Genomic DNA, 23387 nt, shown 5'->3' on the forward strand with positions numbered 1-23387 from the left:
TAAACGTCTTTTTTATATTTCATATGTAATATTATGCCATATAATTCCCGTAGGTAAATCGTATTCTAATAACTAACAATCGCGCTGCCAAAAGATTAACTACAGTCTACGATTCACAAAAAAATAAATGTCGTATACGAAAATTAAAATGCAATATTAAAGTAATTTCAAGTTCATATTATTTTTGATTTCAATAATTTAAAATTATTGTTGGTCAACAATTTAATGCCGAAACTGTGAAAATTAATATTTTTAATTCAAATTAAACTTATTACAAATCAACCATAAAATATTTATTGCATATAATATTATCATAATATAACAAAATATAAATATTTAAAAAAAACATAGACATGTAAAATTAATAGCTATTAAGAAAAACTAAACTTAAAAATATATAATGTGAATTTTTCAAATGGGTATTACAGTTATGATTTATTTTATGTTGCTTCTTTATTTTATGGGACTTTTAATATAGGGTATGACATATTATTACGTTAAAATTATTGTTCAAATATGATGGCAGTACCAACCAATATACGTGTTCAGTTACTATTATTAATAATATGGGTCCAATACAGAAAACGTCTTCTCTTCCCGTTAATATTAATCCTCAGTGATATATTACCATCGTAACACCACACTAACTGATTTTAACAATAACAAAAACAAATATACAATTATAAAGTTTAAGGCAAAGCCCGTACATCTATTTAAAAACTTTATCCCAAATTATTCTGATCATAATACTCCATTTGAATAGGTATCCTTATATTATCATAACATTGTGCAACAGCATAACTAAATTTGCAAGTATACTTACGTTTTATGGCATGTCCTTTTTTTCTTCTTTTTTGAATTCCATAAAACTTTGTTAACAGATAGATCTAGACATTATAGGGATAAGTCTAGCGTCGACTACAATCACAGTAGAAATAAAAAAGTAGTCATACTCGTATAGTACGATGGTCATGCCACACCCACGATAATAACAACAAAGGGCTATATTATGGGAATAGTGACAACGACGACATACATTAATTTGTACAGCCGACTTCTCACGCGATCCTTTACAAATCGAGTGATAGGGTGAAAGCAACAGTTTTGCCTTTTTTCAATAGCCCATAATCAATATCGTGGCTTTAGATTATACTACGAAACCAGTAATTTTTCTTATAAATGTAATTAAAAATTAATAACAATAAAAAACATAATTTAACTAGTGTAGGAATCATAAGTGATTCAAAACAACCGAGAACTTATTCTTCATTATATAGAGCGTTTTGAGTGTACCTCATCTTTGAGTAGGTTATTTATATCGTGCACGCGAGGTAGGATAATAAGCTGTCTGTGAACTTTTTTTCCAAGTGTACACAACTATAATTTAGGCAAATAAAAAATTAATTAATTAATTAATACGTACAAGTGTTACACAATACACGTATTTTATTGAATTAGCCATTAATATTTGTATTTCAGTTTACCAGTTATAAATAGTTTTGTATATCTTAAGTGTGGAAATGTGACTTATAATTTATATTTGTAAGGTTATAACCTAAATATATATATTTTTTTAATAATAATATAGGTATTGCATGTATGATTTATAATAATATGTGGTTTTTAGGTATTTATTTTGCTAAATGTATGGTAAGTAAATAGTGTTTAAAATAACATTACCCTTTCACCGACCTTCCCTTACACCATTGCAAATAGTAAGTTATTGGAACAGATTTTAAGTTTAAACGTGAATAAATATATAATCTATACGAGCATGCTACCAATTTTGTAAACTCATGGTTATGATTCATCATTTTATTTCACTTATGAATAATAAGTCACTGTAATATAGTGTAACGTATAGATTTAATTTGAATTCAATTTAAAATCATTATATATTAAAAATAATAATTATCAGATTTCTATGGATAGTTTATACTGTGTTACATTCATATTATTATTATAATTTTCTCAATTTGGTAGGTTGAATAGATTTTTGTCAAAATTACATAGTATAGACATAAGCGCCTGCGCACAGGGGAGGCAGAGGAGGAAGCTGCCTCCCCTGCGGGATTTTCCGCTTCCCCAGGATCTTATATTATACAATAATACCTACCAATTTATGATAATATTTAAATAATAATATGTTCAAATATTCAATATTGGTATACTGGTACCTATGCTATTTGAAAATATTAAATATTAAACAATATTAAAACAAAACAAAATACACATTTTAAATTTATGAAGAAGTAATAGATATTTTTAAAACATTATACCCTAACGCTAAACGACGTATATTGAACTTTAATAAAATATATTACCTATTTTAAAAGTTGTTCAAATTACATATTCTTATTTATTAATTGATTTCATTATATATTCCCAATTATTTTTTATTATGTCTTCTTGATCGTTAAAGATATTATTATTATAACGTGTTAAAAATGAATTATTGAAAAATCTTTTGGTAATTTTATGTTTAACCTAACTCTTAACCCAATAGAACAATACCATGGTTTAATAAAACCATATACTTGATTTTGTGTGAGAATTTATTTAAATTATAATTGCTTCACATCAAAATCGGGAGGAGGGGCTTGGAGTCTTGCCTCCCCTGCTTAGAAGATCTGTACACGCTTATGAGTATAGAGTATATTAATATGAATACATTTTTGTTACAAAAATATATTAAATAGTCAATACTCTAATATCTAAGATTGAATTTAAACAAAACAAAAAATTTAAAAAAATAATATATTAATTTAGTCGTAACGTCGTTGTGTAAATATTTATGTTTTTCAATCATTTTTTATTATATTTTCTAGATTGTTTTTAAAATTATTGTAAATTTTTTAATTTTAATACTCTTAAATTATTAACTAAATAATAGTTTTTTCCAGAAACATCTGTTGTTATTATAAATTGAAGTTCTGAAACTAGATGTAACGTACATCAAAAACCATAAATACCTCATTGGATACCAATACGTACATCTATCGCTCTACTCATAATATAATATAATACTGGTCTGAAGATAAAGACGGTCCAAATACTTTAAACTCCATATGATATTTAAACCATTGTATATAATAAACATGTATGAGCTTGATGTAGTCTAAAAAACATAATCCATTAAAGTTCAAGTTGTAAAAAAAACAAAATCATTTTTATTTCAGCTATTTTGTAACATATTATATATTATTAAAATTTATAATTTATATCATATTCATTATTATACATAAATTTTTTGATTAACAATATATATCATGATGACAATATAGATAGTGTTAAACGCTTCAGTAAATAACATGACAATACATACATGGCACGTGGTCACGTGGAGCTATAACTTCCAATTAAGAGGAACCAAGTATAATACTATAACATAATTTTAAAACATAATAATATGCAGTATTGTAGGTCATGGGTGTGTCATATGAGCAAATTAATGTCATAGTGGTAGACGAAACATGTTGTGTGTGGAACACTACTTCCTTTGATATTGGTATTAAAATTTAATTTAATCCAATATTATTAAAATATACAAATTATAGGTACTATATAGCGTAAAAAAAAATTAGAAATCAACAATGCATGCATTAAAATCGTAATAAATGTTTAAAAAAAATGAATTTCAATATGTAATTTAATATATTTTATTCTTTCATTTTTAGTTTAATAATTTAGGACGTAGGTACAACATGACTCTGCATAAAACATATACCTATAAATTACGTGGTATATTGTAATATAAACATGAAAGTGGATTGTTTTGTAAAAATAACAACGGATTTTCATAAAAATAAATTTTTCTGACTTATACATTATTGTTATTAATATTATAATTTATATTAAATTTAGAGTATAACACAATTGGCTATTTATAAATATCTTTTTGTTCAATATTCAAGACATTTTTAATTTTTTTAATTGAGATTCAATTATTAAAGTAAAAATTATCAAATTTATTATAATTTGGTATAGCTAATATAATATTGTTAAAAATACAAATGAAATAAAGTAATTATAGGTATTTGACAACTAAGATATATTATAGGCTTGGGAGCTATATAGGTATCTATATCTAATATTAATAATAACGATTATTTTTGGGATGTGGTAATGATTTTGTTTAATAGACCGTAAAATATAATGGATACGCAATCGTATTGATAGAATTAAATAAAAATCAATCATAAGACAAGTAATAACGAAAAAAAACGATTTCTAATTCAACCAACAGTTTTATAAAATATTATCATACCTACTGAAAATGTCCAATTTGCTCTTCGTCTAAATCAGTATGATTAAGATTAATTGTTATTTATTCTTGATATGTCACAAACAAAACTTGACACAATGACCTAAACGTACATATATTTACAAAATTGACATTATTCTGGTATGAACAGATTGCTACCACAATCTATTCATACATTATTTCATTATGCAACAAACTACAATATATAGTACAATATACACTCGACATTTTTATCCTTAAAAAAATAAATTAAATTAATTTTTTTGAGTACTGTAAATTGTAATAATAATAATTTGGTATTGATCGTTTGTAGTGCATTAAAAGTTACTTATCGACTGAAGAGATTATATACATATAACTTGAGTTTTTCACCAAGAAAAGTAGGGGAACACGGGGCAAAACGAATACTGGGGTAAAACCGATATAGCTTATTACGCATTATTGTATGGATGAAAATTATCAGTTTTAAATTTATATTATTCCTTATCCTGAAAAATGTTGGTATCACTGTTAACATCTACAGCAACGTTGTTATTTTAATTATTATTTAAAAGATGATCATTTTGAAGGTAATTATTACTATATTTATATATTTTGAATTTAAGATTTAACTATGATACAGCTGTACTACAAGTATCGTACACATTTAGTATGAATCTACAACTTGTAAAGATTGTTTTGCACTCAATAATCTATTTTTATCTACAAGATTGTATCAGTAAACAACAATTTTATAAATAAAACGCTTTGGGAAAAAACCGATGGGGCAAAATCGATTGTTTATTAGTATTACTTTATTTCTACTTATTAATATCAATTTAGTTTATGTTTGGTTATAGTCTTATAGATGAACCTATTTAATTAATTATAAATAAATACAGCTTGAAAATATTACTTTCGTATTTTAATTACCTAATACTTTAATTAATATAACTTTTAATAATGGTTCGAAATTATATTAGAAAAACTACTCGGCAAAATTGGTGTGTGGATAATTTAAGAAGTGCTGTTCAAGATGTTCTTCATAATAATGTTAGTTATTCGAGAGCTGTTGAAATATATGAAGTAAATTAGAAAATGATACCGCTATCAGGGCAAAATCGATAAAATGATAAAAAATGTTAATGGCTTATTAAAAAATAAATAAAATCGATATTCAGTGTATTACAACTAAATATTGTAAACAAGAAGTTACTTGATACAACTGTACAAATAGATTAAGTATATCTTAAAATCCGAATAATTATGAAGGTTTTCATTTTTTCAGTCGGTTTTACCCTCTGTTCCCCTAACTGAATGATGGCATTTCATCTTATCGTATCGATAATAATTTAAATAATTGCGTTTATTGCTTTACTATACGTTAAAATTATATTTTGTATTATTCAAAGTGATATAAAACTCAATGAAATACTAATGTGTACGAAACATGTAAAGTGTTAGAACCCATGAATTGTACTTCATACTATTAGAATCGTGAGAATACAATATTAATATATTATATTTACAAGTTAGGTTAGGTTTATTTCATTAATAGTGTATTATATTACCTATATAATAGTACATATACAAAACGCCGTATATAATCAACTCTATATTTTATTTGATGTCTTATCATAATATAACAATCGATGTATGCATTCTGGCATTATATTTTTGTCGAATAAAAAGAATAAAATCAAATATTACTAACTAATAAACTAAAAAGATCGATTATTTTAAATATTCACAATTTCAGTACCTATATATATTAACTATGTTAAACAGCGAACAAAACATGTAATAATTGAAACTAAAATCTAAATTTTTTATCTGCGTTTTCTATGTATGATATAATTTTGAAAATATTTGGCTTTTTCAACTATTTATATTTATATTTTAAATGTATAATTGCTGGGATTTAAAATATAATAAAATGTTCCTCACAATTAGTCAACAAGATTAGAATTAAACCAATTTTAAATATCAAATATACAAATAATATTTATTTATACTCAATATTTTTAAGATCAAAGTTTTGATAAATATGGCTATTTAAATGATTATTTCTTTAACAATTTTAATAAGATTTCTGTAATTTATAAAATATTTATCACAAATACACAACATTTTTCATTAGTTATAGTTTTTGCTTTTTATGAAAAATGAAATATTCAAGGTATTTAAACTAATTTTAAGCTATTTATTTCATGAACCTATTAGCACTATTCTATGGTACTTCACTATCGATTATTGACATATAAACAATAATAATAATATGTAATATTTGGGATAGTTTTGGCAAAAATTAGTTCAATCATTCGTATTACTAATAAAAAAATTAATTACTCATATGAATACAAATATATTTTTAAATTTTCTTGGTGATAGAATCTGACACAGAATCAGCTCAAAATTGTTAAAATTGTTTTTACTTTCTAGAATGATTTATTAATTACGAGGTGCCTACATTTGAAATCTACTTTACAGTTAAACGAGTTCTCTGAATTTTTAATTAAATTTTATATAACAAAATTATCGATCACAATTTTAAGCTTTATATGCAAATTTTTTAACCCTACTATGATTTGTTTTTTTTTATTTTGTTCTTTTTTTTAATCAAACTTGTATTATCAATATTTTTCATGTTGACGATTTTGTTTTTTTTTTTTTAGTGTACATGTTGTACTTATAATAACTCACATAACCTTTTATGAGTAAAAATTATTGATCGATTTTCCCCCACATATATACACAGTTAGATAAACTAGTTATTAGTAACGTGTGACACTTGTACTAAAATGATAAATTAATTAACGACAACCTTGTATTGAATTTTATGGAGCACAATTACAATGAATAATAATCTAAATCTCCAAAAATATACACTCTAAATAATATAACATAGTAAATATATTAAATAATAATAATAATAAAAATATTATAATAATACCAAACTGCCCATACGGGTAGTAATAAAATTGGATTTTGAATTATTAGTTATTTATTACAAATTTGTATTACAAATACAATTTTACTCCACATTTTGTTTTGAAGTGTTTAACATAATATTTATCATTTACATAAATTTAGTATTCTAATACATATATTTAATTAATAATTCAGCGTTATAGACATATTTCCAATTAAGGCGGTATCGAATTGTATAATAATTTATAATATGGTTACCTAATTTACCACTTGTAGTCACTAATTAAATGCAGTGTTCTCTATAAATGAAACGCACTCAGTTATTTTTATCGTAAATCTCACTACTGTATTATAGAAAATATTTGAAATATAAGCTTCAATTTATTAGAGTGTGTAATTTGAGACGCGATATTCGAGGACTTATTTTTGTAATATAATCACATAACATAATGACATATCATGTAGCTATTACTCTATATCGCAGGATTATGATTGTTATTTTATAAATTAATATCACTAAAGAAATACAAAATGAAAATATTCAAAACTAAATAAGCATAGACCACGGTTGTAAATTTAACTACTAGTGGTTACCAGTGATACCACGAATTAAGATTTTATTAATTATTCAGGGTAATTTTCAAAACTAAATTGGTTCAATAAATTGAGTTATTGAATCGATAAAAATTAAAATACGTTGCACAAAGCCGTAATACCTTATTGAATCAATAAGTTATCGACCGTTGATCACTATTGATTCATTAATTTATAGTCCCGATTTTGGTCCAATAAGTTTTATCGGTTCAATAAAATAAAATTAATGAAAGTTTATCAACATAATAATGAGATCTTTGTTTTTTATTATTTTTGAATTAAATTTAAATTTGCATATAATTTTATATTCACAAATATAATAAATATATAATATAATATAATAATATATAAAAAATGATTTGTGCAATGATTTTTATTATTTACCCGCATCGATAAAATATTTTAAAAAACCGATAAGCCTTATGGAGCCAGTAAATTATCGAATCAATAAAATAAATATTGGATGTTTTATGTGCAACCAACCATTAGACATTATATTTATAAATAATTTCAAAAAAATGTGGCACTATCTCTACCGTCTTTGACATTCATTATCACTCTATACGCGTAGTCACTGCTTTCACCTATACCGCGGTCTTAACAAACGAAAAATACTAGGTACTTATTACATTCTTTATCAAAACTATTGGAATATTCCCGTTTATTAACTAAATTAGACAGGTATGACAATTGACAATAATATGTTATTACAGGTTGGACGTAGTAACTACAGGTACAGAGTTCTTCACTGCGTCGATAGTCAATAACGTAATATGTACGTTTTATCATTATTTATTACCCATGTAATGACTAACTGGTCTTTAGTAACAAGAAGTATTTGCAAAATAATACAATGCTATTTTTTTATCGGTAAAAATAAAATTACCCAATGTTTTTTTACATTGCAAAATATTTTTGTAAATTTCAATCTTTCTGTATGATCATATACTCGTATGATCGAATGAACTTCAAAAGTTTGTATTGAAGCGATCTTGTAATACAATATTCAGGTAATTTTGAACTTGCATTCCATATTCTACAGTTTTTATGGGAAACCAAATATGCATGTGCGTTTTCATTCAAAATTGTTTTCTTTACAATATTGTCCGGTTTATATAATCCAAAAAAATCCCAATTATTATTCTTTTTATAAGTGGGTGTAAACTGACATAGTAATATAAACAACCTTTTATTACAATATGTTCTATGTCACAGCGGTACCCAAACTTTTTTGGCTCACGGCACCGTTTTTGAGCTAAGAATTTCTCAAGGCACCGTTCCTCAAGTCATATCGTTTATAACCGTAATAAAAAAATGAATTTCACCAGAAAATTTAAATCTCTTAATCGACATAATTATAATCGTTTCCATCACCGCCATCAATTTTTCAAATTTATTTATATATAGATCACGGCGACACGACGCAGTACTATATTTTGAACCGTGTATTTCTTTACTTGATTATTTTTATTTCTTTACTTTATTAGTTTTAAAGTATTTTTAGCATAAGGTCAACTAATGAAATCGATAAACTTTAGATGCAAATATTAATTAATGATCGCGTTAACTGTCAAATTAACAATATTAAAACTAAAAATGAATATTATAATAATTAAAAGTATGAGTAAAAATAAATTATAAATTTGTTTAAAACTTTATATTTATAAATAAAATACTATTTTCAAAATAATTTATTTCATGAAAAATAATAATTATTAAATATTAATATAGTTATTCAAATTTTAAATATAATAAAATTTAAAAAATTCAAAGTCACAATAATATATTTCTGGGGACTACCAGAATACCTACATTTGAATACATATTTATAAATTATATATATTATTATATTTGTATTTTTACTCTAAATTCAAATTAAAATACAAAATGTTTTTAAAATGTCAAAATTCATCAAAACATTTAATTAAATTATATAATATGCATATGTAACGTGTAAAAAGCTTTAAAATTTGGCTTTTATATTATCTTAAAGTTATTATTATTTTTTTTTTTGTAAATTTCTTGTAAATAAAGTAGAATAATATTTTACAATTTAATATAAAATTAAGAAACTATCGATATGATGATTATAAGCTGCAAAAAGTATTTTTATTTTCTTCAAAAAACCATTTTTTTTGTATACCAAATATTGTTCATCGAACTCTAACAGTCAGTTAAAATTAAAATACTATTCTTAAACATGCAATTTGTTTATCTTATAAATTATATGATGTATATACGTATGAATAATAAAATAAGATTATTTTGAACTATTAAAATAAAATATGAAGTTATATAAGTATAACTTTTTTTTTTACAAAATCTTTACTATTTCTTAGTTTTGGTAAACATTGCTTTTCATATAATAGTTTATCATTTATTTTATTTTCTAACAAAAATAACAAAAATTAACATGCTCCTATTATTATATTATTACATACATTTGATGACGTCGTGCATATTAGTATTAAATGGTAACTGTATACCTACTCTTTAAATATAATAAAATATATTATTATACGTACTATGTATAGTATTGCGTGATCTATTATGTGAATCCAGAATCAAACTTGTACAATGATAAAATATATTACGTATGACTATAGATACGTAAAGTCATCACAATTTCATCAACGTAAATAAAACAAATTCTACAGAATTTAGATGTAAAATATTTTTAAATCGGCATTGTTTATTAATCCATTTAAATAATATACCTCTCAATAAAATGCTAAGAACGCAATTATTTTATTATAAAACCATAAACTAAATTCTGGGCTATCGTAATATTCGTAAAAACAAGTATGATGTTAGATAGCGTTACAGTAACTATATTTCGATTGCGTTATACTTCATGAATAATTAAACTTAAATAAATAAGAAAAATAATTTTAATTAAAACATTGATTATAGTGTAAAAAAGTAATACATATAATACTATAGGTATAATAAAGCTACCACCTATAACATAAACACAATATTATTGTTTATTTATAAAAATCCTACATACAAGTATTGTTACTATTTTATTTATTAAAAACAAATACATTTAATCAAAATGTGAAGTATATATATAATAGCATTATAATTCATGAACCTCACCTTCAAAATAAAAAATATATTCATAATATACTCTAAACCTCTACCCAATATTTTAGAAAATTGAAGTACAGTTAGCATATTTTTTACTAAAATATTGTAAACTGTAAAATACAAAAATCATAACAATTACATGTGGTGATTTATTTAACATAAGGCACTCATTATTTAACAATTTATTCTAACGTTTTTATAAGTTTATTTTTTGGCTTTTTTGTACGATAATATACATTTTAATTTCATCTCCAAAGCAGATTATTACCCCTAATATTTTGATACAAAAAATCAAATTTTGGATAAATAGTTAATAAGCTCTAAAGTTAAAAACATTTATAGTATAGATGTGTGTAATATAATTGGTCCAACATTTTGCAAAGTACCTTATTTGTGCCACTCGACCCCACTCATTTACATTTAAAATACTTTTTCAAAAACTATTTAAAAATAAATATTTACAATTCATAATCTACTTGACAAAATGTAATTTTTGTGTATTGAATTATTATTCAAATTTTCTGTTTTTGTATTAAATATTAAAAATGCATATTTCCATTAAAAAATTAAAAAAATAAAAATAAAGATAATATAAAAATAGTAAAATAGTATATTTTTTTTTAATAAAAATGTTGTTATTGATGACTTAAATTTATATTATACATATTAGGTATATGATATGTACCATCCTACTATTTCATAAATAGAAAAAAAAATTTTAAGACGAAGTTAAAATACACAAGTATATTTTGTATGCTTATATAATAGTATAGAATGGTTTCTTTTTAATTAAACTCTCACTGTATAAACAACGTATTAAATAGATGATTTATGTAAATAGTGTACTTAATTTTATGTTGCTAAAACTATTGTTTTAATATTCACAAAAATTATTTAGTTTTCTAATTGCTTTAACATATTGTAATATTGTAACATATTGCTTATATATACGTACCTATAAGCTTATAAATACCTAAATGTATATAGTAGCGCCATCTAACTTTGAAAATAATATAAAAATAGAATTATGTTTAGTCTTGTCAAGGTTATACAATTAAATAAAAGTACTACATAAAGAATAAAGATATAACAATTTATTATAAACCAACAATAGTTTAGTTTTAAATACCTACCATTACTTTAAAATCAATATAACATAACCTGATAAATATTACTTATTAATGATCAATGTTGTAAAATATTTTTAGTTAAATATTCAAATCTTTTATTGTAGTTCTAAAATCAATTTTAATTAAATGAAATTTAAATTTAAAATGAAATACCTTTCAAAATTTAGCTGTTGCATATTAAATTATATTATTACAAATACATATAGAATTTCATGTATTTTTATAATACGTACATTCATATATACATGTAAAATAATATTAATATATAATGTATTTATTAATAAATGGTGCAATAATATTAATATGAATACTTTCAATAAATATAAATTGCATGTTTATAAGTAAATTATATATGAATAAATTATACCATTATAGAAATAGGATTTGGTTAAATACAATTTGTAACATTTATTATAAACATTAAAAAGCAACAAATAGAAATATTGTGTTGCAATCTCGTAGTAAAATGATGTACTATATTAGAACTATAAGATGAGAAATATCAAATAAGTAACAATCCTTACATTTATTGAAAACAATGGTAATAGTTACAAAAAATTATAAGTTGTTTACTATTTTATACAAAACATGCTTAGATAGTATCATTAAATATAGGTAATGCGACAGCATTTGTATTTTTATTACGAAAGTAATAATATCAAATCTAAGATTCTTAATCTAGAATTTAGATTCTTAATAAATAATTACTTTTTATACATAAACCATAAAAAATAAAACGATTAGCTAAAAACAAACCATAACACTAAGCGGGCGTATTGTATAGGCATTTTAATAGCATACATGCTCGCAATAATATTATAATAGTTTGACGAGGAATGCTCCTAATCTTATACAATAATATATTAATATAATATTATTTATAACAAATATTTAATTTTAACAAGTTAGTAATAAAATTTTCAACTGATGAGGCAAGGTATTTATTGAATATTATAAAATAATTATCTGTAGAGCTTAGCATGTTTTTCATCTCATTAAAGTTATTTCCTGGAGGTATGTACATAAAAAAACTTTAACCATAGTGGATGGTGAAGTTTGGAACTTGAAATAAATATTTAAGATGTGACATAAGGATACGACACAGGTATCATATAAAAAAATATACAGTTTTGGCTGTATAAACCGTGTATAGTCAGAAGACCATTGTTTTACTCGATTTTAAATATTTTACTAAAAAAATAATATAAATATTAGTCTGTTAAATTTTCAAAGCCATATACATTATATTAACTAAAATAAACATATAATAATAATAGAAATACACAAAATATTTATGACACAATATGACAAGTTAAAAGAGAAAACGTGAAAATAATAAAAATGTCTATAAAAAATTATCAATCCCTGTCAATATAAGACGTGACGTGAAATTGGCAAGTGAGTAAGAAGAAAATGTACAAGAAAATTGTAACTGGGTACATATATGTCAATAATAACTTGATCACAAATATAAATCGACATTTGAGAAAAATTATATGATAAATCAAAATCGAATGTAGTAACGAAATAAAAAAACGCCAAAGGGCGACACCTGCACAAAGTATAATCATATTACTTACATGAATAATAACTTTTCATGCACGTATTTGTACTTGTATTTTATTTTGTTATTCAGTTTCTATAGTTTGTATTATTACAATGCTGTCTTATTTATTATTCAATAAATGATTGTTTTACATATTTTATTATGTTTTATTTATTTATTTTGACTCTAAATATTTGTTTTTACGGTTAATGGAAACTTGCATATTATTTCTATTGAGCAAATTATTGTTAATGTTAACACGTCATGTATTATTAATTTAAATTTCATAAAGTTATGAGAAATGTTTAATGATTTTAAAGTACTTGATTTTTTTTAATTAATATATATTTTTATCAAACAATATTATTACTGAAACATTTAAATTACTAAAATCCTCGACATAACGGATATACCTAACTAAAACGACTCCATAGTAGAGTTCTTGTTAGTGAATACCCGTTAAATGGACATTTTACTATAATATGACAACCGGTGTGTATAATATAATAATAATATATAATGTGCAAGTCAGTATTGTCGTTCAGACAGTGTGTATTAATGTGTGGAGATCCGGATGGACCAGATGGAGGTTTTGCGCTTCCTTAATAGTAGTAGCTTTTATATGTCAAATCCCATCAGACCCATCATAAATTCCAGAACGCATCACTAAATCGAAAACTATAACCTTCCAACCATATACATAATATATATATTATAAAATTCACTAAACTACTTAACATAGCCTATATTTTATGTATGTAGGTATTAAGTATACTATAATGTATTAAAAACGAAAAAACTTTAATTTAAATTAAAAAATGTAATAGAAATCTATTACAATCATATATTTGTTAGCCTATATCACTAAGTAAATTTTATTATGATGAGTTTTTTTATATTGCATATATATATTTATTTACTATTAGTTTTGCGGTAAGTTAATTTAATTTTTGCCAAAAACATAAAATTTATTATAATATTAATATTTAATTATATGTATTTATACCATGTCATATTTATTTATAGACATGTTATAATCCCTTAAGTAAATAAAATGAAATATAACACATAATAATGATTACAAATTAAACATTTTGTATAAGTAAATATGGAATATAATCAAGTCGAAAAACTAAATAAATAAACGTGGGTATTTAGGTTAGACTAATGTAATTAATTATAATGATATTATTATATACTTTTAAATTGATTAAATATAAGTTGAAATCGATCTGGTTTCTGTGGTAATTTACTTCATTTAAAATTCGGTTTACAATATATCATTGTATTCTACCAGATTTCAAAAAAGAGATATGTAAGAAATGTTGAAGTCTTGTACAAAACTTAAACTTTTTAATAAAGTTAAAGGCATCAATCAAATGATTGAAAACTTTGTAGAAAATAATAAATCACTTATTTTTCTTCAATTTTTTTTAAGGATGTTAAGACAGTATCTTAAATATTATTGTCTGTATCAATTTTTTTATTATTCACGAATTTATAAAATTGATCTTGTACTTGTTGTACTTCTTAAATTTTTAGAAAATCTACAATAAACACTGAGTTGTAATTAACTTTTGACTTTTGAGTCAATATCTAATCAAAAAAACAATGTGAAAAGGTTTTTGTGGTATAAATAGGCTATAAAGTAATATCTTAAAGTGAATCTACATAATATTTTTTTGAATGTGTCGTTACGTATAGTTAAATTAATAATTAGGTTTTTAAGATCACGAGAATATTGGAGTTTTTACGGAGTTATATATTCATGGAAAAAACGTGTTTCATTTTCTTAAATAAACTATTTCGGAAAAGATATTTAAACAAATGTTAAATGCCTAGGTCTAGGATAGTCAGAAAATCGGATGAAATATCAGGTCGTGTGTAGATGGTTCATATATTATCATAGTCTTGTCGGGGGTTCAACTGCAAGTGACAGCGGCTTCTGACCAACACCTGACCGATTCGGGCCAACCAAATCATGTCTGCTTAATCATTAATGTATAATTCGTAATACTCTAATACCCTTAATTAAGGGGGAAGCGATTGATTACTAATACCGTGTATTTACATACTGTTATTTCCAATTACATGCGTATAGCCGTATAGATACGGGTAGTGCGTGTGTTATGGTCTATTTAATAGCTTTCATTTTAAATATCCCACTCGACTATTATTTTTAATAATATTGCACACAGCCATGGATGTAAGTCTTAACATCGTTTTATTGTCAAGTGACTACGATACGACTGATATATATTATTATGTACGTCTGTGGTCTGTCGATCTACAGCAGACAACAGCCTCAAAGACGGAAAAACGTCTCGGAGTATATATTATATTTAGCGTTTCAGTCGCTGTAAACGGTTTTTGAAAAAAACCACACACTACCTACATAACGTAACTAACAAACATTTCTCGGACGACGTTCGTATTCGATTTCTATCGCCTAGCAACTGTTATTTTCCAATATTCAATTCTCGACACGTCAGACATCGTCGCCGCAGAGGCGTATTTACAGAGAGATACGTGACAACGCCATCGGTACAGCGACGTACAATAATTATATACCGTCACGATCGTTTGTTGTGTCTGTTCGCGATGTGCAATGCGCACGGACGGCAACACCTGTGCGATCCGCGCGACGCACACGCGAGCCACGTGATGCGACTTTCGGCGGCGTTCGCGTTCGCCGCGCTCATCGCCGTCGTCGACGGAACGCGCGCGACTCCCGTGTTACCGGCCGGCCATCACGACGGGTCCAACGACTATGGCGACGTTCTGACGGCTGTCAACCAGTTCGAATCGCTCGTACGGTCGGCGGTGGCGACGAAACGACCGTTCGCCGGACCGTTGTCGGAGCAAAATGTCGCTAACGACTCGGACGAAGGACGCCGACACGCGGCGAACGTGGCCGGGGCGGCGGTGACATCTCAGCGACCAGTGTGTATGAAAATTAGCAGATCGTCCGGCGGCATCGGAGAAATGGTGCGCCGAGCCATCGGAAAGTTCAAACACGACTCCGGTCACCGGACGTCGATCGTGCCGGCACCGGTCAGCGGCGGCATCACTGCTCCGCCGGGCCACCGTCTCGTGTTATTACAACGATGATGATCGATATCTATATATACGCGTGTTTGTGGGTGTATTTTTTTCATTAATTAATTTACATATACGTGCGTAACGTAGTCTAATAAATAATATAATATATTCACTACTCCTTCAAGTCTAAATTCGTGTCGGAGACACTTATCAAAATATATATAAATGGAACCACATATTTTAACCCGCCATGAGTCGCATCACTGTCTAAAAGACCGTGAGTTTATTATTTTACTAATAAGTCATTGTGAGTAATCTACTTTATTTAGTGCATTTTGTTACCTTTAATGTACATGTTAACCTATTTTTTAAAAACTATTTAGAACAGTCAATTATTATTTGTCGAATTTATAGCTTTTTTTAAAGTCCGTTTTGCTATAACTATACTCAGTATCAATTTTATTACGTATTATTATCGTCGGCATACAATTTTAAATGGGAAAACCAACAAAAACAATATATCCAATCACTTACCTCTTATTTCTTCGAAGATTGCAATATTTTCAGAATAATATCAAAACTGTATTGTATTCAAACATATTCTTTCAATCAAATTATTTTTAATTTGTTTTCACTTTAATCTTAGTATAATAGTTCCAGTAATACCAATTTTTATTGTAAAATATAATAAATAAATAAAGTATAATTTTTGTAAATCATTAATAAATGCATAATAATATGAGAAATATCTATACGGAAAAAGAAAAACAAATTTTCTACGCAATACTTATACATTACAGATAAATTAAACTGACAACACACAGGCACACAGCATAAACTATCAAATACGTAATACCATTGATTATAAATACTAGTATTTATTATCAATGGTAATACGCAATATTTTCGTATGGTTTTTGAATTAACCAATACTTATTTTAATTATCATTTTATATTCCTATAATTACTTTTTAAATAATACAATTTTATTGTTAAAGAACAATACAGAATGCAGACTCTTACTGAGATAATTGTATTTCCGAAGATAGTCACTTATAAACTATTTTTTCTTCATTTATTACACCATAATGAATATTTTTCTTAATTATTTATAAAAAAAAATGTTATTTTATAATAATAATAATATAAAATGCGTGTAATGTGTCGCTAATGCGTTTATATACTGCTTGATTGATAGGCACGAGTTAAGACTACCGAGCACGATGGTCTGAGAAGTTTTTATAAATGAATAAAAAAATGTGCCATTTAGCATATTATTATTATTACTATGTATTTATCACTTTAAAAAAAAAAATAATGTTTAAAAAAAAGGTATGTAAGTAGTAAGCGGTTATGCTCTGCTGTATATTAGGTAGAGAGGAGGTCACTATTATGGGTGTGTTAAACTTGAATTCGAAATTTAATCTTATCTTTCTGTAAATACCGTAAAACATTAAAAATAGATTCATTATATATAATTAATATAAATAATCTTAAAATAAATCAAAAATGTCATTGCGTATAGTAAAATCCATAATAATTTAATATGCGTAAAAGTTTTAAGTTTTCACAAATAATGTTTTTAAGCAAAATAATTAATACCGTTATTTATTATTTAAATGAATAATTTCGTCAAAATTCTAAGTTCTAACTTCAAATCCATATTAAAAATTTGCACCTTTATATCTTAAAATTTTTATACAGATATAAGAACAACTTTATGGAATTTTACATTAAATTTTCAATATTTTTGACGCAGCGAATAATTTTTTATCGGCATTAAAAACCTAAAAAATTAAAAATTTGGCATTGGCTATAAATTAGTTAAACATTTTTGAAAATTTTATCATATAATGAAAACGATAATATAATCAATTCAAGAAAATTTCAAGTATCTACAGTTATTTGTAGACAACAATAGAAAAAAAGATTAAAAAGAATAAAAAAATAGAATATTATACGGTTGAATATCCCCAATGTTGTAAAAAATTTAACTTATAATGCTCATAAAAAATCAATTTGATTTTCCGGTAGAATTATTTTTCATGTAGTTTAAAAAACTTATAAAGAACCTTGTATTCAATTTTAAAATCTAAGTATACACACACACACTTTTTTTTATGTATTTCTATAACTATAAAATATTCGTAATGTTGTCAAAGTTCTAAATTTAAATACTTATAAAAATATATTGTGACTATAAATCTTTGATATTTTTTAATCGTGAAATAAACTACTTATTATGGACTTTGTATTCAATTTGTTATTGAAATTTATAAAAAAAAACTAAAAAAAAGAAAATGTCAACTAATTAATTGATTGAAAAGCATATTTTAAAATTATACTATGTATTATAAGGATAAAATTATAATAAAATACTTGGTAAAAATGATAAATTTCTATGGTTAATTGTTTTTGAATTAAAACAAAATAAACAAATTAATTAAGCCAAAATCTATTTTAGTGTATAAAAATTTTTTGTTTGTTTTCCAGATAATAAAAAAAAATAACTGTGAATTTTTAATATTGTCCTATTTAAACTAAAAACTAAATCCAATTTTCTATCCAAAACTATCCTCAAAGTTGAAAATTTAAGCATTTTATCGATATCCTATCATACTTTTACAAAAAAATTAACACATATCGATGTGTGATCACTGTAAAATTAATACGTCCATCGTTCATCGCTCAGAATTTAAAATAATCGTTTTCTACTTTTGGTTTTTCTCAGTGTACCGAACTAACCAAATTTGGCACATTGAATATTCGAAACTCAACTTTTAAAAAAACTTTTTTTAGTTGGTTTTTTATAGCATTAAAGGTCGTACGATCATGATTACTAGTCGTTTAAATAAACAATAATAATTAATTTCCAGTTAATTCAAGCCTTTTTATTGAAAATGAATTCTATAAAACCTTTTTCCTAATTAAAATCACTCTGCAAATGGTTTAAATAAAGAATATTAATAAAATTATTAATTGCTTAGCATTAACGATTTTTTCTAAAATCTAACTTAACCTTAACAAAATAAAAAAACTAATAATTGGATTAAAAATGAACAAGTTATTCATGAAAAGTATAATGTTCCTTCTGTATAATAATTACTTTAAATTGTGTTTATTTATTTCATCATACATATTATTATTAACATTACAATAGATTTAACCTTTATAAATACGAGTGAATCACCTTAAGATATTTTTCACTTTAAACAAAATATTTTAATTACCTAGTAGTTTAATATTTTATAATATGTAGGGTGCCACATTAATGGCATATAATATAATAATATATGTATTGATATATGTAATATTGCATCCTCGTGCATTTTCAAAGCAATTTAATGTAGAAACTTTAAAATAAATTTTATGAAATTTGTCTTATCGAAATAATAATCTGGACTTAAATAATCAACATATTTTACTCTATCTATAACCTATGCCCCACAAAATATTATATTATATCGTATAGACATCGTAGACACTAACCATTGATCACCCACCTAAAATACGTATAAAACGGACACAATATGTTGTAAGATACTGTAACTTAAAACGATATTGATATTTACGTACGCAGCAGTCTATTATATTACTATAACAATATATTACTGTAAATATTATAGTGATAGTTCGAAATTTGTCGTATGTCACTTCCGACAAAAATGACGTACCTGCGGTGATAGAACACCCCTGTCCGTTGTCGTCTTGCAAGTCAACGGCTCTCCGTCCGCTCTGACCGAATGGTCCCAGCTGACGGTCCGGCTGCGTCTACGCGTCTGTTTCTCCGGTACTTGGTGAAAGTCCATAACGATGTATTTTTGTATGACAGTATTACGTTATGATGATGGTTTTTATAATATGTGTAACGACGTGCGGGACGTGTACGAGTCTCTCCGCGAGTGTGCTTGTTACACGATTTTGATTAAGCCACCTGGTTATGATATTTAACAGCTATATGTATAGATTATCGTCACCGTCGCGCAAACACATTAACCCCGCTCTGTTTATATGGGGTACTTAAGTTAATTAAAATTATTAAAAAAAAATAAAATAACTACATAGAAATAATACGTCAACCGCACGGGGTTGGACAAAAAACTGGAATATTTCACCCAGGGTGTCGGAACTGCCCCCGATGTTTAATTACGATAAAACGTTTGTGTGTGTGTTTATATAAGCGCATAATGTGTATGTTTGGGTATATTATATACAGTGTGATTCACCAAACATGTTTACCCCCATTTTTCATTTGATACAAAATTAATTTATTCAAATTTTTAAATATAAGCTATTTTAAGACCATGTTTTCAAACCCGTGCGAGAATAATACAATATATACTACTATTTAGGAGTATCCTGTGACGATACAAATCTCTGTTTTTTAAATGAGAATCTCTCTACTCCCTTTTTACTGTAAATTATTTAGTTGATAATTTATTTTGAAAAATTTGATGTAACTATCTAATTCAAAATTCAAACAAGTTGCTCTAAATTTGGAACCAACCGAAAACAAAAAGTACTGCGATAGTTGTAGTAGTATTTTCTATTATGATGTGTGAAAGGCCGAGTTTTACTGTGTCATACAGCGGGGCTGGGTGACTGGCGATCCGCGTAACTTTTTTATCTGGCTTGTGCTACATTTTTAAATTAACAAATTAACAATTAGATATAAATATAAATAATATAATAGTATAAATACAGAAGTTTTAAATTGTATTGACCTTTGCCTTCTATAGTTCTATGCTCTATGGTCAGCTAGATTTTAAAGTAAAAAAATTGGTCCTCTAGTAACTTTGAATTTCACGTACCTACCGCACAGCGTAAAGTAACATAGGGCACTGAAAAAATAAATCAGATATTATAATCTTACTAAAATAATTATGTTATAAATAGATATTTTATTTCCAATTATTTTAAATGACATTATTTCTGTCGATAATAATTCTTATCCATCGTATCATTAATAATATTATACGAATTTATCGGTAAAACCTAAAAATAGTATTCCTCATTATCCGTTAATGGGGTAAGTCTAATTGACTGTGTTAAATAACTCGAAAACTATTTCTCTGAATTTTGATTTTAATACATAAAAATGTCCGCTAAATAATTTACAGTAGAAAAAATCTCAAGGAATTGAAAATATAAATATATTTTAAAAGTCCAAAATTAAGATTTTGAATAATTTCAGCATTATCTAAGAGAAGACAAAAGGGATGAGCATGCTTGAATGAATCACGCTGTATAAATAAACGAACGATTGTGACTACTACTGAAGAAAACATGATGTTCGCGTGTAAAACGCTTTCGTTCACACCTCAATAATTCGCACAGACCATAACGATTCCGCCTTTATATATATATGCAATATGAGTATCTACCGATGTCATAACATTATCATGTTCATTACATTATTGGTTTAATGCGAAAAATTATATGGCTTTATCTGTATAATATCTTTCCCCGTTGTACCGTATTCATTCATACAATATAATATTATTATACCGTATGATAAAATTTATATATATCACTTTTTAAACGTCACTATTTTATTACGAATTTTACGAGTAAATGATTTTATGACGCATCGTGGTTTTATAACTCTGAGTATTTACCACATTTATTAGGTGTACTTTGTTTTTCCAATATTGGTTGTACGATTCTATTGTTTGTATACACGGGCAAACGTTAAGACAATATTAACTTACGAAAAAATAACCCACGCCCTCGACTAGCATGGAATACCGATATTTGACAGAGTCTGTTTGTTGATGACAATTAATGGTTTGTAATTGTAGTCCTTTTATGAGAGAACCGTCTTATTTAAAGAGTATAATGTCCCTACGGATTACGTCAGAGTTTGGTTTTAATAGGTAGGTTAAAACGGGAAATTATAATCAATATTAACATTTTAAACCGTTTATGTGGATGATAAATAAATAATAATCATCCTCGTATGTACAAAATGTAATTAAAATTATAGACTTAAATTTCCATTGTTTTGACAAAACAAAATAAATATTAAATTTGTTGCGTTGTAATTTATATACAAAATAGTAAAGTTGTATTTTAATATTTATCAAAATTCGTAACGTCAATTAATTTATGTCGTAAAAAACAATATAAATGTACACTATCACAGTAAAGCAATTTCTAATGCAAATTAGACTCAGAATATCTACATTCCATGCCATACGATGCTACAAAGTGTATAAAAAAAACGACGACGTAAACTAACCACAATTTCCATAATTCATATATATTATATAAGCAAAACCAAATATTGTTTTAAACAGAAACAATGATTTTATAGATACGTGATAGGAGAGCAGGGAGAATAAATCTCTGTACATACCCAAATATTTTACATAACAAAAACTGTTTAATTTCAAAAATATTATAATTTTTGTTTTTACTAACAATATTTTATATTCATTTGATCTTTTATCGTATTTCAATAAAAAAAATCCTTTGTTTAACTATAATAAATACGGGTAATATTTGTATCTTTTGAGTGACTATTTAAGAAAATAGTTTACATTAAATCTTATCATTACCTTTTTATCTAACCAGTATTCTAGTGGAGTTTACAATCGCCCTTATTATACTTACCCTATGATTTTAAGGTTAGGTTAGGTTAATCCTGATAGATAGACGTACAAGTAGTCTTTATCAAAAGACAAAATTTATAATTTCAATTTAAAATATTATTATTATGTGCATTTGTAATGAGTAGGCTTCTCTTAAAACGTTTTTTTAGTATAGTACTGCAATCTCTTATTGCTATTTTTACCTTTTATTTTTT

At 25.4% G+C, this 23387-nt stretch overlaps 1 protein-coding gene across 3 annotated transcripts in view; it reads right to left on the reverse strand.

Moving 5' to 3' along the window:
* The window catches only part of LOC132930723 (transmembrane channel-like protein), a 62849-nt gene extending 41748 nt beyond the window's left edge, over positions 1 to 21101 (reverse strand). For 2 of the 3 annotated variants that reach the window (XM_060996750.1, XM_060996749.1), the window contains exon 1: positions 20254 to 21101. In XM_060996750.1, the coding sequence (XP_060852733.1) occupies positions 20254 to 20388 (135 nt within the window). In that variant the 5' untranslated portion in view covers positions 20389 to 21101. Of the gene's footprint in view, positions 1 to 823; positions 920 to 20253 lie in introns of those variants that run through there. The other variant, XM_060996751.1, reaches the window with a different exon arrangement.
* Between the last annotated feature and the right edge of the window lie 2286 nt (positions 21102 to 23387).

This window comes from Rhopalosiphum padi, chromosome 4 (assembly GCF_020882245.1).
Source record: "Rhopalosiphum padi isolate XX-2018 chromosome 4, ASM2088224v1, whole genome shotgun sequence".
Lineage (NCBI taxonomy): Eukaryota > Metazoa > Arthropoda > Insecta > Hemiptera > Aphididae > Rhopalosiphum > Rhopalosiphum padi.